The following is a 9,782-nucleotide window of genomic DNA, read 5'->3' as shown; positions in this document are numbered from 1 at the left end:
AAGTATTACCTCTTGAACCAGTAAGTGGCGTAGCTCAACAAAATGTTCCTGAGGTGCCTGTACCGACTAGAGAGGAAGTTAATGATGATGATCATGAAACTTCAGATCAAGTTACTACTGAACTTCGTAGGTCCACGAGGACACGTTCCGCACCAGAGTGGTACGGCAACCCTGTCTTGAAAATCATGTTGTTAGACAACGGTGAACCTTCGAACTATGAAGAAGCGATGGCGGGCCTGGATTCCGACAAATGGCTGGAAGCCATGAAATCCGAGATAGGATCCATGTATGAAAACGAAGTATGGACTTTGACTAACTTGCCCGATGATCTGCGAGCCATAGAAAATAAATGGATCTTTAAGAAGAAGACAGACGTGGATGGTAATGTGACCATCTATAAAGTTCGGCTTGTCGCTAAGGGTTATCGACAAGTTCAAGGGGTTGACTACGATGAGACTTTCTCACCTGTAGCGAAGCTGAAGTCCGTCCGAATCATGTTAGCAATTGCCACATTCTATGATTATGAGATATGGCAAATGGACGTCAAAACGGCATTCCTTAATGGTTTCCTTAAGGAAGAATTGTATATGATGCAGCCAGAAGGTTTTGTCGATCCTAAGAATGCTGACAAGGTGTGCAAGGTCCAACGCTCGATTTATGGGCTGGTGCAAGCATCTCGGAGTTGGAAAATTCGTTTTGATGAGATGATCAAAGCGTTTGGGTTTATGCAGACTTATGGAGAAGCCTGCATTTACAAGAAAGTGAGTGGGAGCTCTATGGCATTTCTCATATTGTATGTGGATGACATACTGTTGATGGGAAATGATATAGAATTCTTGAAAAGCATAAAGGCCTACTTGAACAAGTGTTTTTCAATGAAGGACCTTGGAGAAGCTACTTATATATTAGGCATGAAGATCTATAGAGATAGATCGAGACGCCTCATTGGTCTTTCACAGAGTACGTACCTTGACAAGATATTGAAGAAGTTCAAAATGGATCAGTCAAAGAAGGGGTTCTTGCCTGTATTGCAAGGTACGAGATTGAGCACGGCTCAATGCCCGACCACGGCAGAAGATAGAGAAAAGATGAGTGTCGTCCCCTATGCCTCGGCCATAGGGTCTATCATGTATGTTATGCTGTGTACCAGACCTGATGTAAACCTTGTCGTAAGTTTGGTAGGAAGGTACCAAAGTAATCCCAGCATGGAACACTGGACAGTGGTCAAGAATATCCTGAAGTACCTGAAAAGGACTAAGGAAATGTTTCACGTTTATGGAGGTGACGAAGAGCTCGTCGTAAAGGGTTACGTCGATGCTAGCTTCGACACAGATCTGGATGACTCTAAGTCACAAACCGGATACGTGTATATTTTGAATGGTGGGGCAGTAAGCTGGTGCAGTTGCAAGCAAAGCGTTGTGGCGGGATCTACATGTGAAGCGGAGTACATGGCAGCCTCGGAGGCAGCACAAAAAGCAGTCTGGGTGAAGGAGTTCATTACCGACCTAGGAGTCATACCCAATGCGTCGGGCCCGATGACTCTCTTATGTGACAACACTGGAGCTATTGCCCTTGCCAAGGAGCCCAGGTTTAACAGGAAGACCAGGCATATCAAGCGTCGCTTCAACTCCATTCGTGAAAGTGTTCAAAATGGAGACATAGAGATTTGTAAAGTACATACGGATCTGAATGTAGCAGATCCGTTGACTAAACCTCTCCCTAGAGCAAAACATGATCAACACCAGAACTACATGGGTGTTCGATTCATCACAATGTAACTAGAATATTGACTCTAGTGCAAGTGGGAGACTGTTGGAAATATGCCCTAGAGGCAATAATAAAATGGTTATTATTATATTTCTTTGTTCATGATAATTGTCTATTGTTCATGCTATAATTGTGTTATCCAGAAATCGTAATACATGTGTGAATACATAGACCACAACACGTCCCTAGTGAGCCTCTAGTTGACTAGCTCGTTGATCAAAAGATAGTCATGGTTTCCTGACTATGGACATTGGATGTCATTGATAACGGGATCACATCATTAGGAGAATGATGTGATGGACAAGACCCAATCCTAAGCATAGCTCAAAGATCGTGTAGTTCGTTTGCTGTAGCTTTTCTGAATGTCAAGTATAATTTCCTTAGACCATGAGATTGTGCAACTCCCGGATACCGTAGGAGTGCCTTGGGTGTGCCAAACGTCACAACGTAACTGGGTGACTATAAAGGTACATTATAGGTATCTCCGAAAGTGTCTGTTGGGTTGGCACGAATCGAGACTGGGATTTGTCACTCCGAATGACGGAGAGGTATCTCTGGGCCCACTCGGTAATGCATCATCATAATGAGCTGGATGTGATCAAGTGGTTGATCATGGGATCATGCATTACGGTACGAGTAAAGTGACTTGCCGGTAACGAGACTGAACAAGGTATTGGGATACCGACGATCGAGTCTCGGGAAAGTAACATACCGATTGACAAAGGGAATTGTATACAGATTGATTGAATCCTCGACATCGTGGTTCATCCGATGAGATCATTATGGAGCATGTGGGAGCCAACATGGGTATCCAGATCCCGCTGTTGGTTATGGACCGGAGAGTCGTCTCGGTCATGTCTGCATGTCTCCCGAACCCGTAGGGTCTACACACTTAAGGTTCGGTGACGCTAGGGTTGTTAGGAAGACTTGTATGTGATTACCGAATGTTGTTCATAGTCCCGGATAAGATCCCGGACGTCACGAGGAGTTCCGGAATGGTCCAGAGGTAAAGATTTATATATGGGAAGTTGTCATACGGTCGCCGGAAAGGTTCGGGGGCATATCGGTATTGTACCGGGGCCACCGGAGGGGTTCCGGGGGTCCACCGGGAGGGGCCACCTCTTCCGGAGGGCCTTATGGGCTGTATGTAGAAGGGAACCAGCCCAAGTGGGCTGGGGCGCCACACCCCCCTAGGGCCCATGCGCCTAGGGTTGGGGGGAAACCCTAAGGGGGGCGCCCCCTTGCTTGGGGGGCAAGCCCCCCTCCCCTTCGCCGCCCCCCCCCCTCTAGATCTCATCTAGAGGGGGCCGGCCCCCTTCCCCCTTCCCCTATAAATAGAGGGGTGAGGGGAGGGCTGCATACAACATCCAAGGCGCAGCCCCTCCCCTCCCCAACACCTCTCCTCCTCCGTAAGAGCTTGGCGAAGCCCTGCCGGAGTACTGCAGCTTCACCATCACCACGCCGTCGTGCTGCTGTTGGAGCCCTCTTCCTCAACCTCTCCCTCCTCCTTGCTGGATCAAGGCGCGGGAGACGTCCTCGCTCCGTACGTGTGTTGAACGCGGAGGTGCCGTCCGTTCGGCGCTAGGATCTTCGGTGATTTGGATCACGACGAGTACAACTCCATCAACCCCGTTCTCTTGAACGCTTCTGCTCATGATCTACAAGGGTACGTAGATGCACTCCTCTCTCCCTCATTGCTAGATGACTCCATAGATTGATCTTGGTGATGCGTAGAAATTTTTTAAATTTCTGCTATGTTCCCCAACATTTATCCCTCTACATCATGTCATCTTGCCTAATGCGTTACTCTGTTCTTATGAACTTAATACTCTATATGCATGCTGGATAACGGTCGATGTATGGAGTAATAGTAGTAGATGCAGAATCGTTTCGGTCTACTTGACACGGACGTGATGCCTATGTTCATGATCATGCCTAGATATTCTCATAACTATGCGCTTTTCTATCAATTGCTCGGCAGTAATTTGTTCATCCACCGTAATATATGCTATCTTGAGAGAAGCCACTAGTGAAACATATGGCCCCTGGGTCTACTTTATATCATATTAGTTTCCCGTCGACTAGCTATTTATGTCACCGTTTATTTTTGCAATCTTTACTTTTCAACCTATACAACAAAAATACCAAAAATATTTATCTTATTATCTTTTATCAGATCTCACTTTTACAAGTGGCCGTGAAAGGATTGACAACCCCTTTATTGCGTTGGTTGCAAGGTTCTTGATTGTTTGTGCAGGTACTAGATGATTTGCGTGTAGTCTCCTACTGGATTGATACCTTGGTTCTCATAAACTGAGGGAAATACTTACGCTACTTTGCTGCATCACCCTTTCCTCTTCAAGGGAAAACCAACGCATGCTCAAGAGATATCATAGAGCCCATCTTTTAGTTGAGAAGAAAGCAAATAGGTTTAAGATGAGCTGCATGTTTACCTACTCCCTCCGTTGCTAAATATGTCTTTTTAGTTATTCTAATATGGTCTACATACGGAGCAAAATGAGTCAAACTATACTTTAAAATACGTCTATATTCATCTGTATGTAGTCTATATTGAAATCTCTAAAAAGACTTACATTTAGGAACGGAGGGAGTAATTCGCTTAAGTACCATTATGTGTATTTATACTCATCTTTCCACCATATAATGTGCATTTCATCTTTACTCCATAAATTGCATGTTTTAAAATTCATATGCGAGTCCACATACCACGTAAATCTGGGTGGTGCTACCAATTTCTGGAGCAATGCAAACAGTATATTCAAATATTTTGTCTGACTTCATACTCTCTTGGTGTGTTGGTAGTTAGTTATGTGTTCTCTAATGCTTAATATTATCACGGCTGACCGGCACCATTCTGCTCTCAACTCGCTAATCGTTCTTCTTGATTTGTTATTTCAGATGCCTTTATATTTCTATTGTTTGCGACTACATGATTCCTATTTTTTATGGTTCCCCCTTTTCCATTTTTTTGTTGAGTGGGAGTAGGGAAAGTTGTGGTGGGGAATGAGTTAGGGTCAAATGTCTTACGTGCTTGCAAATTTTGTGCCAATATGACATCCGATGAGATCCAGACAATTTTTCTATTGTTTAGAACTGTGTATGACAAGAGAGTGCCACAAAAGGTAAAAGGCAAGTTCTACAGGATGGCGGTTCGACCCGCGATGTTGTATGGCGCTGAGTGTTGGCCGACTAAAAGGCGACATGTTCAACAGTTAGGTGTGGCGGAGATGTGTATGTTGAGATGGATGTGTGGACACACGAGGTAGGATCGAGTCCGGAATGATGATATACGAGATAGAGTTGGGGTAGCACCAATTGAAGAGAAGCTTGTCCAACATCGTCTGAGATGGTTTGGGCATATTCAGCGCAGGCCTCCAGAAGCTCCGGTGCATAGTGGACGGCTAAAGCGTGCGGAGAATGTCAAGAGAGGGCGGGGTAGACCAAATTTGACATGGGAGGAGTCCGTTAAGAGAGACCTGAAGGATTGGAGTATCACCAAAGAGCTAGCTATGGACAGGGGTGCGTGGAAGCTTGCTATCCATGTGCCAGAGCCATGAGTTGGTTGCGAGATCTTATGGGTTTCACCTCTAGCCTACCCCAACTTGTTTGGGACTAAAGGCTTTGTTGTTGTTGTTGTTGTTGTTTAGAACTGTGTAATGTGGAAGATACTTTTAGAAGTAATATTTATTCTTTTGTCTATTTTCTTAGGCCTCTCAGTTCTATTATTTTCCAGACAATTTTGCTAATGATAAGTGGCAAAAGGTAAATGATCTGAAACCAGACATAATATAAATAGGCAATTGTGTATTGAGTTTGAGGTAGTTTCTTCTTAGCTCTAACTATGTTCAAATTATTTCTTAGCAATATACTCTCCAAACTGCATATTTTTTATTTCGCATGCAGCCTTGCGTGCACAAGGCATAAAAGTGTGTGGCGCTATGATTTCTGGAGCACCCCAGAGGATTGTTTCTTTTGTTTAATTTTTATTTTAGTTGGATCTCACCTTCTCTCTTAACCTCTTGAGGTTTAGTCACATGTTCTAGGATGGTTATTCTGCATTGCGGCTTCTCAACATCGTGCTCATACTTGCTAATGGTTATGTTCTTCTTTGTTATTGCAGGAGCTTTTAAGTTTCCATAGTTTAACCTTCCAAATAAGCATCATATAGATGGACCATTTTATTACATTATTTTCATTTCAGGGTGTCTGTTGTACATGTCAATGTACATTATTTAATACATAGGTGTTCTGGAATTTGAGTATTTGACACAAATAGGGATACAGCATATGGGTTATATATAGGAATGGTAAGCATTCCAACGTCAGCAACACAAGTGTAATTTTATACCACTTTAGGCGATCATAAGCGTAAGATATTCTTAGGCATACAAATATTAGGTATTCTTTGTCTATTTTTGTAGGCCTCCTCTGTCATCACTGTACTTAACAAATGAGTTTTTCTCAAGACAGTGAGTTATTACTAAACAATATATCTAGTTTAGTTGGGCTTAAAGCCGCTATGACATTTGCAGGTTATGAGCTACTAAGGATAGCTTTTCCCATGCCTTCTTTTTGTTTAGATTTATTTCATTTCTTCATTTCACACATAATATTTACAACCATAGGATTGGGCTTTAAGAACATCACCAAAGTACTTTTCCATGTTCTACATAAAGAGTGTTCTGTTTGTAGGTTTTCAATTTTTACGGGTATGCTCGTTTGAGTAATTGTCCAATCTGAACACGCATCTTGCACTCTCACCTTTGATTGCCACTTGGCTCCAAAGGAGAACTGGCCACTATACTGCAATGTTTGCGCACATGGTGAGTTTTTGCATAGCGCGTGCTGCTTTTCTTTGCCAAACGACATATAATTTATTTTCCATGACTAATAACCAAGAAAAACTATCTCATGTAATATATAACAGAAGACTGTTAAAAAAAAGTGTTCTCAATTACTAAAGATTACGCTATTAAAAGTTTCTACACGTATTTATAAAAATGTGTGCATATTAATAATACTAGCCCGTGCAACTGCACGGGTTGGGACTAGTATAAATAAATGGACATGCTTCGGTCTGCTAGTCTGTTGTAGATACGCGTAACCCTTTGGCGCACATGGAGCTGCCATACTACTCGTACCACTTGGCCCTATGCATCTTGTTAGCTCTCCTCTACCATGCCGTCCTACGCGCCGCCGCCGCCGCTGCCACCAGGCGTCCCCGCCCGAAGCTGCCTCCTGGTCCGTGGCAGCTTCCGATCACCGGCAGCCTGCACCACCTGTTGCGCGGGCTCCCACACCACATCATGCGCGACCTCTCCCTCCGCCATGGCCCGCTCATGCTGCTCCGCGTGTGCGAGCGCGAGGCCATCGTGGTCTCCTCCGCCGAGGCCGCGAGGGAGATCTACAAGGGCAACGAGGCCGCCTTCTCGGCGCGGCTAAGCAGCCCGGGCATCGACGAGCTCTCGAGGCATGGCCAGGGGATCGTCTTCGCGCCCTACGGCGACAACTGGCGGCTGCTCCGCCGGATCCTCATGATGGAGCTGCTCAGCGCGCGGCGAGTCGAGGCATTCCGACGGATCCGCGAGGAGGAGGCGGCGCGCCTGGTCTCGTCGCTTCAGGCGACGTCCGACGGTCGACTGGTCAACATGGGCGAGCGGCTGGAAGAGTTGGTGACAGACTCGGTGGTGCGTGCCATGTTTAGGGACAGGCTGCCCGATAGGGCCACGTTTCCGAGGATCGTCAAGCAAGGAATGGACCTGTCGTTGATTTTCGGCCTCCGGGACCTCTTCCCTTCGTCGTGGCTAGTTCGACTTGTGCCGCGCGGCGGCGGCGGCAAGGCGGAGCGGCACCGTCAGGAGGTGTTCAGCGTTATGGGCAGCATCCTCAAGAGTCACGAGGAGAGGAGGGCAGCCAGAGATGGAGATGCCGAGCACGAGCAGGACATGGTCCAAGTGTTACTCAGGATCCAAAAAGATGCTGCCAATACACGAGTCTCCTTAACCGACAGAGTCATAAGGGCACTCCTCATAGTAAGCTCTCTCGTTACAACCAAGGCTTTATATTTACCTAAAAGAGTCAGTCATTCCCGAGCGGCCGAACGCGAGCCGTCGATTTGCGCTGCCGCGATAGGAGGCAAGAGGGCACGGGTCCACTTCGTGTCCAAAAGAAAAATAAACCTCCGTAGTCCGCATGAGTCCGCCGCTGCCACACATCGCGCCGGCCGATGCGGCCGGCCCCGCCTCCGTGCCGCCGTGTCCCGCTGCTCCCTCCCGTCCGCCAACTCACGTTCTCCTCCGCATCAAAACGCCTATCCTCCGTTGGAAACCCGAGCAGCGGCGCCGTTGACGTTGTGTTCTCCGCCCCTCTTGCCTGCGTGATTTTCCTGTTCCTGCACGCTGGCCTTGGCCGTGAGGTTTTCGCCTTTTCGGCCAGCCGTCGGGCAGTCATGGACGGGGTTCATAGGGAGGGGCAGGGGACGCTGAAGACGAAGATGGAGGAAAGAGATACGTCGATCTGTCGAGGCCAGAAGTGACGGAGCAGCAGTAGCTCCTCCAGCCCCATGCGCGCGTATGGTTCCCGCCTTCCTGTGATCCAGTGATTCAGTTCCCGGGTGTTAGACGCGGGCCGAGGCCTCGATAGCCTAGTAAGCCTACTAGTCCTGGCTCTAGATCAGATGAAAGTAGCGCCTGATGGTGATCGATCGAACTGACGAACAAGTACTGCAACCCCGGCTCGTGCATGTGAAATTGGCTCTTTACTCAACAGTGTTCGCGTGCGTAAATGAGAGGCGTTCCGGCATATTAATACTGAAGAAAGAGAAGGCACATGACATGGATATAAATGGTTACCTCAGGTAATCTCAGAAAATTTAGCTAGTATGACCGATGGAAAAGCTAATCCTTGTAGCTTGTAAATGTTACGACCATACTTTTTCAATCATGAGTAATAAATATGCTTGATGCAAACATGTTTTCGTTAGTCCCATTTTTTTTGCCATCTGTAGTAGTTGTAGTTGCACACATAACTGTTCTTAGTTGAATACAATCATTAAAATTTTGCACATGGCGATTATTTCTTATTGGCATCTATAGTAGTTCTAGTTGCATACATGCATAGTTGTTTTCAGTTGGGCATGATCATTGAAAAGTTGCACACACGATGACCATTCTTGTTGGCATCTATAGTAGTTCTAATTGCACACATAATCGTTCTCAGTTGGATACGATCATTAGGAAGTTGCATACATGACCATCAATTTTTATTGGCATCTATAGTAATTCTAATTGCACACATAATAGTCTTAGTTGGCACATGCATGACCACATAGTTGCACAATCTAGTCCGCATAGTCGCATATGAATTCTTATGGGAGGTTCTCACGCCCCGCCGCGAAGTTGCACACTTTCGTCATGGGGACATCTGAGGTAACCAATATCTTCATGACGAAAGTGTGCCGTCATGTCGTGGGAACGCTGGTGGTAACCAATATCTTGACGATCCTCAGATATTTCTTGGTAGTTTCTGGCGCCATCATGTCCCCATCCGGAACGCTGGTGTGTCCACCCGCGAGCGGGAGAGCAAGTCTTTGGAACCTCTTGCCTTTCTGATCTTGCATCAGAAAAGGGTGAATTAGGTTTCTGGAAAGCGCTACGTGTAACTGCTCACTTTCATCACCACAGGTCGTTTTCCTTCCATGCCAGGTGGCATCGCGTACCGTTGTATCCGCCGATGTTTCCTTCGACCACTCTTTGCCAAAATCATCGTCAACAAACATCACTTCACCGAAGAGGAGGAGAAGAGTGGGGTCGTCAACCAGGTTGTTAGCTTCTGCAGCGTCGAATCACTTCGCAACCAAAGCTATGTTTGTCCAAAGTGATCAACGTGCATGTGTTCGTATGAATTTGGTTTTTTGAAAATAGGGACCGCGGCTGTAAATGTTAAGTTTTGATATCCGCCCGGTCACTGTCCACGGGCACGTCCGTGGAGGTATA

At 46.3% G+C, this 9,782-nt stretch overlaps 1 protein-coding gene across 1 annotated transcript; it reads left to right on the top strand.

Annotated features, from left to right (window-relative positions):
- Positions 1-6,905: 6,905 nt before the first annotated feature.
- LOC125525309 (desmethyl-deoxy-podophyllotoxin synthase-like) lies at positions 6,906-8,491 on the top strand. Its single transcript, XM_048690306.2, has one exon. The coding sequence runs from the start codon at positions 6,906-6,908 to the stop codon at positions 8,166-8,168; it is 1,263 nt and encodes a 420-aa protein (XP_048546263.1). The 3' UTR covers positions 8,169-8,491.
- The last annotated feature ends 1,291 nt before the right edge of the window (positions 8,492-9,782 follow it).

Source organism: Triticum urartu, chromosome 7A, assembly GCF_056163025.1.
Source record: "Triticum urartu cultivar PI428250 chromosome 7A, HENAU_Tu73, whole genome shotgun sequence".
Classification (NCBI taxonomy): domain Eukaryota; kingdom Viridiplantae; phylum Streptophyta; class Magnoliopsida; order Poales; family Poaceae; genus Triticum; species Triticum urartu.
This window is presented reverse-complemented; position numbering and strand designations above follow the sequence as displayed.